The sequence below is a fragment of the Drosophila busckii genome, chromosome 3R, assembly GCF_011750605.1.
Source record: "Drosophila busckii strain San Diego stock center, stock number 13000-0081.31 chromosome 3R, ASM1175060v1, whole genome shotgun sequence".
In the NCBI taxonomy this organism is placed as follows: Eukaryota; Metazoa; Arthropoda; class Insecta; order Diptera; family Drosophilidae; genus Drosophila; species Drosophila busckii.
In genome coordinates, this window is record NC_046607.1 from 15,188,708 (window position 1) to 15,201,018 (window position 12,311).

General features: G+C 42.5%; 1 protein-coding gene across 1 annotated transcript; it reads right to left on the reverse strand.

The window, feature by feature from the left end:
- Window positions 1-5,323: 5,323 nt before the first annotated feature.
- Window positions 5,324-9,927, reverse strand: LOC108602272 (calcyphosin-like protein). The gene is made up of 5 exons (XM_017990328.1): window positions 9,589-9,927; window positions 7,147-7,301; window positions 5,966-6,085; window positions 5,851-5,908; window positions 5,324-5,788 (listed from the first exon to the last, which is right to left on the reverse strand). Exons 2-5 carry the CDS (start codon window positions 7,299-7,301, stop codon window positions 5,474-5,476), a joined length of 648 nt encoding a protein of 215 aa, XP_017845817.1. The 5' UTR covers window positions 9,589-9,927; the 3' UTR covers window positions 5,324-5,473.
- Window positions 9,928-12,311: the final 2,384 nt, after the last annotated feature.

A 12,311-nucleotide genomic window follows, 5' to 3' on the forward strand; every position in this document is an offset into this window, starting at 1 on the left:
GAAATATGCGCGATCTTGTCATCACTAAGCTGCAAATAAGCAGAAAATCTCTTGCCAAAAAATATGTGTGTGTGTGAGTCGGAAAATGGAAATGACCAGGCAGCAAAGCCAAGCAAAGGGAGGCACGTGCCCCAAACTCTGAGCTCTGTCTGCTGTTTACATAAGTTGACAAAAGAGAGACAGACTCGAATTCACCGTTGTGAACACAACTACAAGTCTGTGAGTCTATATGTATGTATGTATATGTAAGCAGTAATGGCTCTGGAAAATAGTTTTCTTAGCTTAGTTTGTCGGCCACGCTGCTGCCACCGATATCTTGAGGTTGTCATCGGCAAAGACAATGACTTGCCGACTTGTCGAGCATTCAGTTTTGGTTTTCAGCCAAATGACGAGACGAGAAACTCTTGGGGCGGCTTTTCGGAGCTGATTGAGTATTTAGTTTAGCAGCAGGCAGAACTGAATTGGAATTGAAATGAATGGAAATTAGATTTGCGCTTGTCGGTTTTAAGTTTTGCTTCGCTTGCGCAAAATTTTCTTGGTCATAAATAAACGCCAAATAGACTCAATATTCGATTTCGAGCGCAATTTACTTACTTCGGTTCCTTCGACTTCAAGTTGGGCCATAAGCCAAATTTAATGCAGTTGCTTAATTAAGAGCTATGACAAGTTGTGAACGAAAACGAAAACTAAAAGCATTCTAATCGCTCCGAGAAGCAAATACATAACGATATGGCAGGGAAATGTATAAAATGTGGCATGTGGTAAGCATACAATGCAGGCAATGCATTTGTGCCATGACCTCAGCAGCCAAAGTCATTTTGCAGTGCGGCAAGTGGCAAATAATATAAAATAAACTGAAATTGCAAAGCAAAGAGTTTTTAGTTAGCAGAAAATCATGAGAGCAACAACAAGAACAAACAGAGCAGCAGCAGCAGCAGCATTTGCTAAAAATGTCGAAAATATATATAATTCCAAAATAGGATATGCCATGTTGGCCAACGGGCAGCAGGCAGGAGACCGAACTGGCGCTGGGCGTCGTAAACGAAGCGATGACTTACATAAACATAAACATTGGGACAAGGACACTGGCAAACAGCAGCGCAGAGTAAACAGAAATGACACAACCCATAAAAATCTAAACACACGAAGTTCTTGCAAGAGCCACAGCGCCATGATAGAGGGAGGAGGCCTTTGGATTGCCAGACAGAGAGTGGGGGAGAGCGAGAGCGTTGCGAATTGCAGCTGAGGTATTTGTTGGGCGGTGGGCGGTGGGCGGGGTGCGGTGCGGGCAACATGGAACAACTTAAACGAGCATCCGAAAGGATTTTGTGTACAATTTCCGTTTTATGACTCTCCAGAGTGGTAATAAATCTCACACAAAACTATTTCCGTTGCATTCGAGCTGCTTAGCTCTTGCATCGCAGCTCACATGCAACGATCCGCAGCAGCTGGACTCGAAGCCAAAGCCAAAGCCAAAAACTCTAGCACATTATCTTGTGCGCAAATCCAAATCCAAATCCATTCAGTATAAATGATGCCGCCAAACCTCAAACTCAGCGCAGTTCCTTCTTCATTCAGTGCCTAAGTGCTGGCTGGTCCGCTTGCCGCTTTAGCCGCAGACCGAGCGACGTCTGGCTGCGGTTTGATTTTTATTTCGGCAGTGGCCGCCGCGTCGCGTCGCGCACTTGTCCTTGTCCATTGCTGCTTATGATTCGTTTGTGCCGCCGCCATTTTGTTGGCTCAGCGCACGTACATGAAGCACTCGGCAACGGCAACAGCAACGGCCACGGCCTTTGTGTTGCTCTTTGCGACTATTTCCGCTCGTTGTCTTTGATCAGAGTGCGCTTTTAGCACAACTTCCGCTTACACATGAACTTCAATACACATTGACTCACATACACACACACACACACACACAGAATGGCACACACATACACATGTACACCTAGCTAATAAGGCAACATATTATGATATAAGCGCCATAACTTTTATGACAAGCCACAGCCACAGAGACAATATAAATGACAAAAATGATTTGCAAGTCAATTTGTCAGCGGCGCACATAAAAACACAACTAAAATGTTTTATTTTATGTACTTGTAGTAAATCCACAATCCACGAACAGTGCCCCACACAGCGATCGGTAGGCGGACTGACAATCATTAGCACAGAAGTCACGATTCGACTTTATAGAAAGCACTTGAATTTAATGTGCGTGGATTTTGCCTCTACTCATATAATTTTTATGCAATGCTGCCTGTTTTTTTTTTTTATATTTTTTTGCATTATTTAGCATAATCCTTTTGTACGAGCAGAGGGCCTCTTGGGCAGGCGCCAGAGCTACAGAGCAAGAGCATTGCAGGCAGCATGCAAAGTATACGTAACTTGTAATTTCATTGCATTTGCATGTTTTATGCGCTGCCTTGGCTCGCTCGCTCTCTCTCTCTCTCGCACTTGCTGCAATTGTTTGCAACTGCTTTGTCTCTGTCTCTGTCTCTGTTGCTGTCGCTGTTGCTGTCTCTGTCTATAATCTATGTTGTTTTCATAGTGCAAGCTCAAGCAAAGTTTTATTGACAGTAAACGTGGTCGGTTTGAAACTAAAAGTTTTGCAACGCTTTTGGGGGATTTGGTATTGGATCTGCGTACACATGTAACGGACTTTTGCTCTGATTCATAAAACAAAAGCGTATACGTTTTTAAAATCGAAACAAGTGTTTAAAACTGCACTAGATACACGTGTCCAGCATTCAATTCACTACAGTTCGGAAAGTATCAGAGCAACTACAATAAGTGTTGCAGCTATTTGTGTTTAGTTTGCTGTAACTTGCGCAAGGATTTAGCATGAGACAAGACAAGTGTGGCAAAGTTTTACGTTTTGCTTGCCACAATTAGGTAAAGTTTAAATATGAACTCTCAAATTTAAACGACAAACAGATATGAGCACAGCCGCTAACGAGCCGAGCCGAGCCTAGCCGCACCTTCTACTGCAGTCAGCTGCTGTCAAACTGGCGAACATCTAATTAACTCGAGCCACTGCTTAGTCTCGCGAAAAAAAGAAAACATAGAGCTATGCATGTGTGTGTGGCTGTTGCTTTTGGCGCAGGGCGGGGCTGGGCTGGGCAGGACAGTGCAGTGGCGAGCCGCAGCGTGAGTTCATTAGGCGCAGCTGCGTCAGTTCAAAAATACGCTTTTTAGTTAACGTTCAGTGTGTTACGTTGCGTATGCGTAATTTATGCCGCACACACACACACACACACAGACACTGTGAGCAGCTACGGATATGCCTGGCAGGCAAGCGCTCACATTCCACTGGGACATGCTCCCCTTTTGATGCCGGCTCGCCTAGATGCCGACCAAGGTGTTTGTACAACTGCTAAACGAAATACTAATGCGGTAAACTGAATGCAAAAACCATTTTAATTAGCACGAAAATCATTGTAACTCGTTAGGTACCGCCAACCGCTGTTGCTAGCGCCTCGCCCGCCGCCAGGCTTACAAGCCACACACACAGCTATACATACATATGTACGTGAGTGTGTTTGTGTGTATACGAACATGAGCGCTGCGCTAGCAGCGAACGTGTTCAAGGAAAAAACAACTACGAGTACTGCTGCGCCATACAAAAAGAAAAGCAAATGTGGGCAAATGTGTTCGAGTGGCGGCGCTCCAATGGAAAGAGACAGCATAGCCGCCGCCAGGTGAATTGGCTAGCTGTCTTTTTGTACTTGTCTCGTTTTTGGTTCTTTTTTTTGTGTGTGCTTTTGTTTGCATGTCCGGCAAGGGCTGATGAAGAGATAATATTGTGATCACGTTCGGAAACCTGCTGAAATGCAAATGTGACATGGCGCTCTGGCCGAGTTCAGCAAGTCAAATCGTAATGTGAGTTTTCGCTAATGAAACGTTCATTAATCATATGCTGCTTGCTTACCACGATGGCAAATGCTGATAGCAACAACAAATTGCTCATACGCGCCGTTGCACGCCGAGGTATACAGCAGAAGACAGAAGACGTCGCTATCAACAATGTGACCAAGTGGCAGCAGTAGCAACTCCAAATTGCGGCAATGCTGACAATGGCAAGTGCCAAATGCCAACTGGCAACTGCCAGCTGCCAACACTGCAGTCTCCTGTGCCTGAATATCTACTACACATACATATATACATAGGTATTCAAGTACGTATGTATGTATGCATGTCTGTGTGTTAGTTAATTAATATTCCCGTTGCCGCACGCTTCATGTTTGCATTAATTTGGCAGGTAACTTGTCAACGTTCTTGTTGTTGCTGCTTTCGTTTTGTTGTTGCTGCTGCCGTTGCCGTTGCCATTGCTCTTGTGCTGATGAGGATGTTGCGTTACCAACTAATATCTAACGAGCAGCTTGTACACATTTGTATGCTCTTTAGCCTTCACATCGTTAGCTGAGCATAAGATATTCGTATGTAGTATGTGCTCAGCGCTTGTAATTAGCAAAGATCGAAGTGATTTAATTACTTAAGCAAACTTTTAACATTGTCTACATGGCATACTAAAACTTTGCTGCATAATCATTGCCACAAGTGCGAGACACACACAGACAAACTGTGCGACAGAGATAGAGCTAGAGGCAGGCCTTTCCTGTCAGCATCTTAGCATGAGCATCAGCCACCGCAGCCGCATTGTTATCATTGATGCGAAATGAATGTAATTAGACTTTAGCAATTGCCATTTGCTCTAATAAGCTCCTAATTAGCGGCGTATCAGCTCAATACTCAGAAGAGCTCGCGGCGAAAAGCGACGATGATATCATATCAACATCCACGCCCAAAAAAAACAAATAAAAAACAAAAGCAAAAAAATAGCAGCTAATCAGGCTCATTTGTTTACGCACACACACACACGCATATGCTAAAGCTAGAGTGCGCATGTATTGCTGCCGCACTGTTTATTTGTATGTGTGTGTGTGTGTGACTTTTTGGCAAACAGGAATTTTATTTAAGGCGACAACATTTAATGCCACAACAAGCAACGATTGCGCATACGCCACAAATGTTTACCCATCATGTTGTCTCATTTACTCGCCCCCACCCCCCGCAGTCCACTCCCACACTCTGTTGGGTTGACAACGATATGCTGCGCTTTGCGGTTTCGCACATGTACAAGTAATCTAATTAGTTTTATGCTAATTAGTAAGCGGCATTAATTTAATAAATTATTATTGCGCATTATTTGGAACAAAACTACATGAAACAATGGCATAAACTTCTCTGCGACGCATTGTCCAATGCCATCCACAATGGCTGTTCGTAGCCCAAAACTCAATTAAATAACAGAACTTTGCTTTGGCTGGTGCACATTTAAAAGTATTTAATTAGCTTGAGTTGAAAAGGCAATGGCAAAGGTGTATTCAAAAGAAGTTAATTGATTTACGGGCCATAAACCTGGCTGGAGTAAGAGCCACTCTAACAATACAAAAACAAGTTTAGGCAATTGACACTAGAGCTTATAGGCGCGGCGCATCATCAAATCGAAGAAGGCATCGTTATCAATTGAAGCGCTAACTGTGGCATAATAGTTGACGAACTCCTCTTTGGTGACAATGCCATCCTGATTGTCGGAGCCGTTCTCAAAGTTGTTTAGGAACAATTTCAGTATCTCTGACTCAGTCAGCTCGCCACTCAAGTACTTCGGATGATCGCGCACTGAATAAATGTGTTTCAAGTCGTCGGCGTTTATTTCGCCATCTCCATTTGTATCCAATTTGGCAAAAGCTTGATCAATTAGATCCAAACGATGATTGTTCATGGGCGGCTGTTAACAAAATTAAAACGTGCTTAATATGCAGCTATAAATTTAGTACTTAACTTGCTTACACGCAGCTTGATAAGAAACTCAGTCATGTTTATGCTGCCATCGTTGTCCGCATCAAAGCTAAATTTAAATATATTATCGTTAAATTTTAATTGAATATTAATTGAAAGTACTTACGTTTTAAACAGATCATCAATATCGGCGTCACTGATGTCCAGACCCCAATCATTGATACCCTTTTTGAACTCTTCCATATTGAGCGACTTGCTGCCATCATCGTCCATAATGCGAAATGCTCTGCAAAATGAATTAAATCTCAACTATTAAAGCTTATATAGCGTACGCTAAACAAATATATATTGCTATTATTGCTCTTAAAAAGCAAAACCCCAATTAAGAATTGTTTGAGTGATGGGGTTGAATAGAGAGAGGATAGAGCCGCAAAAGAAAGTCAGTTGGCAATGCATTGAATGTATTGAATTTTCTAGCTGGCAAACAAACAAATTGCATAAATACAAATAAAAATACGCACACAGCTGGTTGGCATACACCCCCACACACACCCAATATGTGTGTGTGTAGATATATATGTTGAAGTTGCGATTTGGTTTGAAAATGTCTATATATTCAAAACGGGAAAATTGTTAACAGGCAGGCGAACAGTGAGCTGAAATTGAAATAAAAACTAACATAAGGCTGTTTGGCTGGGTTGGGGTTGGTGAGTGGGCTGGGTTAGGCGGTTTTGTTGTTGTACTTGATTTGGTTTTTTTGGGTTGCATACGGCAGAGAAAACCAGAGAAATCCAATTATGTTTGTTTGCATTCAGTCAGCGATTTTTGCTCCGCTTTCCCCCGATTTGCAAGCAATCGCTGCAGCGTCAACGGAAACTTCACACACACACTCGCACACAGTTATAAGCACATGTACAGTTTTTGCGCTCTTCATACACTTGAAGAAGCTTTGAAAATGTTAGTTCAACATGCACTCGACATATTTGCCAGAGCCTAGTCTAGGCTCGCACACAAAACATCCAGATGAGTCGACATTGGCATTTGCCTCCGTCCAGTGCCAACATAATACAAAAACTAAAACAAGCAGCCTCATTTTTAAACTTACTACACCTACTACTGCCAATCAAAAATCTCATCATTTTAATACATGCGCTGCGTGCCAAGCCGACGCAGCTGCTCCCCCTTGCCCTTTTGTTAATAAATGCAGACAACATAGTTACATATGTACAGTAGAAATAAAAAGTAGGATAGAAACACCTTTGCCAAGCAACCAGCCAGCCAGCCGGCGTTGTGGCTCACATTATGCAAACAAGGCACTCATCAAAGAGCTCGGAGTACGCCACTCACCTGGCCAGACCCAGAATGCCGGTGGCGCCACGGCTGAAGCACTGCAGGCGCAATTTGTAGATTGGATCCTTGTCGAGTCCATTGGCCAGCTCTCGTTTTGCCGTGTTCTTTAGCTCGGCTTCCTTCGTATAGTAACAATCATTGCGATGCATCATCTTAAATGCAGAAAAATACGCAGTGGTTTGTAAACATGTTGAATGAAAAAATAACAAGTAGCATCAGCTGATTAGCATGACAGGATGACACCCTGTGATAAAAAGTTCTCGATTACACAAATTGCAACTAGGTGGCAGCGCAAAAAAAGCTAAAAGCACAGCTCAGATTTGCATCTCTCTACATCAAATTTAATCTTTTATTATTATTTTTATATTTAACTAAAAGTAATGCACAATATTTGCAAATACAGCAACAATTATAGGCTATAAAAACTATAAACAATTAAGCTCCAAGGCTGCAGCTTTAATTTGTTTGTATATGATGCGTTGCTTTATTATTGTCTATTATATGCAAAGAAAGTAGTGCAGAGTATTGCCGATGGCAATTCGAGCTTTTAGTCTTTGTTAACATATATTTCTTTGTAATTATGTGTAAGATATATTATTACAGTCATAGCCGCAGGTTATTATAGTTAAAAATTGATTTATGGTTTCGGTTAGATAAAATGCGTTAACCTACTGGCGGTTTACTTACTTACACTTGTGTAAATAAGCACGCAGATATATCTATACACACATACATATGTATATAATGTTTCAAATTACTTTATTGGCGGCGTATGAAATTAAATTTCATTATAGGCAGCGAGATATTTGCTGAGGCTTCGCTTATTAACTGTCAGCTGCTGCTTGAATTACTCCCACCCACACACACATACGTACACACACCTATATCCATGGCTGCTAATCGAGCTCACATTCGTACATATATGGACAGCCACTATGCCCAATGAGCTGGAACAGCTTGAACTTTAACTAGTTGATTAAAGGTAAGGGGGCGCAAGTATGCGTGTTCACCTCAATATTTCATGCTTGACATCACAACAATAATAGTAGCGCGCGCACACCCACACACACACACACACACACGCATACACAGACACGTGAGTAACGCGCTTGAATAGCGCCAGGAAGTGGAAAGCTCCATGTAAGCTGCCGCAGTCATTGCGCTTTGGCAACGCAAATTTGTGGTCTGAGATACTTTTAGTTTGGTTTATAAGATATAAATCGAATATAAATCTGTATATGTTACACACAATTTATGCCGCACTCAAGCTAAAACTTTAATCAATGCGATCTGCATATTTAAAAATGAAATGCCAGAGCCATGACAGTAATTTGTATAATCTTTTGTTTATGTGCTTTTATTGATTGAGCGCCAGACACGCAATCATAGTTAAGTGCACAATAATTTGTGACTGACAGTCAAATCCTAAATAAATTTCATGTTAGTAGGTGAACTAGTTGCTGGCTTTAGTGCTGAGCTAACTCAATTAGAGATAGTCCCACCAGGCAGGTGCAGTGTGCCAATTAAGCTGCCCAGTTGGCCAAATGATGACTCACAATTAAGTTGGGGCGAGTGTAGAGCTTTTGATACTATAAAATGTTGAGCAATCTTGTTGGCAACACAAACTGCAGTCGCAGCATCCGAAAGCTCTTTTTAAAAGTCAAGGTCAGGCGCATATCGATTGTGTCTAAGGGATGCATGCCCAGATACATGTACTATATGCTATATATGCGATGTGTGCAAGAAACAAATGCCAGCTAACGAGCAGCATAAGAGCAAAAGCAAAAAATATGAAGGAAAAGAAGAAGACGAGGCAGTTGGCTCGCATAACGAACGACGAGCATGAAAAATAAATTATTGCTTTATTGAGGGTAAACAAAAAGACAATTTAACACGTCAGCAGGACGCTGAGTGTGTGAGAAACATTCACATATAAAACTCAATGTGGGGGGAGTGACAAAGGACACAACGCGACGACGAAATAAAGCAAATAGGTCACGTTCAAAGACAACATCGATTAACCATAAATTGCGAGTTAAGCAAAAAGCAACGAGCATCACAGTGCACAGGATACAGGACACACACACACACAGAAGAAACGAGCAACAAGGCATAAGAAACAGAGCGGCAGAGCCAAAAAGCTTGGCCAAGTTTACGAGTAAGCATGATTTGTGCGTGCCTTTATGACAGCCAACACATTCACCATTCGCGCGAATAACTTTATGCGTATGTGTGTGTGTGGGGACACACAGGACAAAGGACTCGACGACAGTTAGGGCTGCCGACTGACGGCATCTCTAGTCTAACAAGCAATACGAAGATGCTCGCAGCATCAGCAGCAGCATCATCAGCAGCTGAAGCTGTGACAATTTGTGCGTCAGTGAGAACTTTCACAATAATTAACAGACCTGTCGATTACTTCTTGGCACACAATTTTACCTTTTCAGCTTTTATGTTTATCTGTTGTTTTTTTTTTTGGTTTCTCGTTTTGTTTGCTGCCACTGTCACACACTCGCACAAGTTTTGTTGTTCTGTTGCGTTTGGCAGCTGCTCCAGCTCCAGTGCGTGTGTTTTATTTTATTGTTGGCTGAAAATGTTTCAACTTTTGTCGCTGCTGACAATTCAACTTTAGCACGCAACTTGCACGTGTCGCGTGTACGCCGAGCACTGGCAACCGAATGTGGCAAGCAGGCAAGCAAACGTTGCTAGTTAGTCACTCACTCAGGCGTTGCAGCGACAACTACGCCACCAATTGCTTGCCTCATGTAGCTTTTGTTGCTGCTGCCCCACCCAATGCCCATAAGCGGCGTCCTTATACTAAAACTAATGCGACTCTGGCGACAACGACAGCGGAAACGACTACAACAAACAGCTGCTCTTCGCTCTTGGCGCTTGCCGCTTGCCTCTTGGCTTGGGGGGCATAAAAAAGCTTAGCGTATCGCTTGGCCTGGCAATTGTCAAAATGCATAGCTACATTCTCTCGCTGGCGCAAAGCTTTTGAGCCTTGTGTTTAGCAACATTTGTAGCGCACCTTCTTTTTTTTATACTGTATCATGACTGGCTGTAGGATTTGGTTTTTATGACGCGACACGGCATTATCATTACCGTTTTGTGGTGTCGAAGTGCATAAAATTTATGCGCATGTATCATGACCCTATTATGCCAAATTGATGGGCGCTTTATGAGTTGTGCTTGAATTCGAAGGGAAAAAAACTGCTGCCAAAAATTGAATCAATTAAATGCTTATGGCCATAAATATTTAACGCTAGTCAGCATGTACTTTATTTTAAGCGTGTAGTTATTTAATTAAGTTAATTAAGCTGCCATTTTTTATGGCAAGCTTTATATATTTGTTTGAAATGTGTGAAATCTGACCGTAAGTAAGAGAAATCGCTTCATTATGCAACATTTTTCTAGCTCTAAACATTTACTTCATTCACGCCTCGTCTGCAGTATCATATTATCGCCAGGATGTGTGTGTGTGTGTTTGTATGTGTGCTCTTTACTTCAATGTCCTTTACTGTCAACTACATTTTGTCAAATTACTTATGCAAATCTTTCAACTTTTACAAGCGCCACACACAGACACACAAAAATGTCGTTCGCTGCTGCTGCCTCTGCTCGTTGCAAGGACAAAAAATTACACTCAAAGCCTGACATGAAGTGGCAGCCATGGCACTGATATCACACTCCGCATTGCTAAGCACGGACCTCAGCTTGGTCGCCGCTCATTCATAACGCAACTTTTCGCAGCTCTGACGCTCCACTAAAAACCTATTTGAATAGCGCGCCAAGATATAAACTGAGGGTGGGGGTGGGCCTGGGACTGGCTGCTTGTGGTATCAGCGCATTAGACAACAAAGTTGCCTGACGTCAAATTGGCTACTTGTCGCCTTGGCTTGATCGCTACACCTCTTTTTGCCAGCAACCAACGCCAACGCCAACGCCAAAGTGCTTTGAGCGCTTATAAAATAAATAAAATTTATGCAGAGACGCATTATTGTGACTGTTCTTTGTTGCTCTCCAGTCCAACTATGCAGTCTGTAGTTGTCATTGTGTTTGCTGTTGTTGTATTTAAAAGATGACAAATCGTCCTAGCAGGTAGCCCAGGACCCACACTCATTTGCTGGCACTGATAAATTTGTCGACTGTAAAAATTCTTTAGATATTCTCTGCGCTACTTTCAGTTAAGCTCAGCAGCAACAGCAACAGCAACAACATCAACAAAATGTTTCGAAGCTCAGCAGCAGCATGTGCGGTAGAGCATTTGCAAGTGATAAGTATGCTGCTTGTTGTTGTTGTTGTCCTGTACCTGCGCTGTGGTTGTGAAACTCCACAGTCAGTTCATTATTTATGAGTGTGTTGACATGGAATTATTCTTAGTCTTTATTATGGACAACTTGGCGTGGAATGGCGGAGTGGTGGCTGTGCGAATTTTGAGATAACTTGCGACGATGGCCAGTGGAGCACCTAGCAAATATTTGCTTAATTAGTGAAATGGCGGACCCTCGCAGTCTCATCAGCAAACAGCGCCTGGGCCAAGGACATTGTGGCTGAGTGGGTGGTGTTGGCGGTGTTGGGCTTTAAAAGCTTTGTGGTGCGGGCTTTGTTTATTGTTTGCGCCTGACGCTTATATTAATTGAGTTTACTATGCTTTTCGACCTTGTGCTCCGCCTTGGCTTTGTTACGAATTCTATAAGCATCGGCAACAATCAGCTCGCTGAACTGAGGCAACCATTAATCATGCTAGTCAGCATGCTACAAGCTGGTCATACATCATAGCAGTTGGTCATGCTATATGCATGAAGTAATCGGCTACAGCAAATTGCAACACTGTCAATAAATGGTATCCAATCCCAATACATGCAGCATTCAATAATTTGTAATACGAAATCTGCATGATGGCAATCAAGCGAGCTACAGCGCTGGCAAAACAATTTACTAGCAATATTTCATAGAAACATCAAACTGTCTTTGACAATTACGCCAGCCCGATGTGAGTTTATTTAATGAATGCAGCACTGAAATATCTACACATGTATTGGTGACTCTGTGTGTGTGGGTGCTGACAACGCCTTCAAATAGCTGGAGAGCTATAAATTTCCTACATGTAGCTGACGCCGCCAACAATAGAGCGACGCTGCTTGCAACACACACATTTT

Bases quoted from the DNA above. Each gene is read 5' to 3' on its own strand.
- LOC108602272 (XM_017990328.1), bottom strand. From the start codon at position 7,301: ATGATGCATCGCAATGATTGTTACTATACGAAGGAAGCCGAGCTAAAG. The intron at 5,909-5,965 runs GTAAGTACTTTC...ATTTAAATTTAG, and splicing joins ATTGATGATCTGTTTAAAAC to CTTTGATGCGGACAACGATG. The intron at 5,789-5,850 runs GTAAGCAAGTTA...TTTTGTTAACAG, and splicing joins AGTTTCTTATCAAGCTGCGT to CCGCCCATGAACAATCATCG.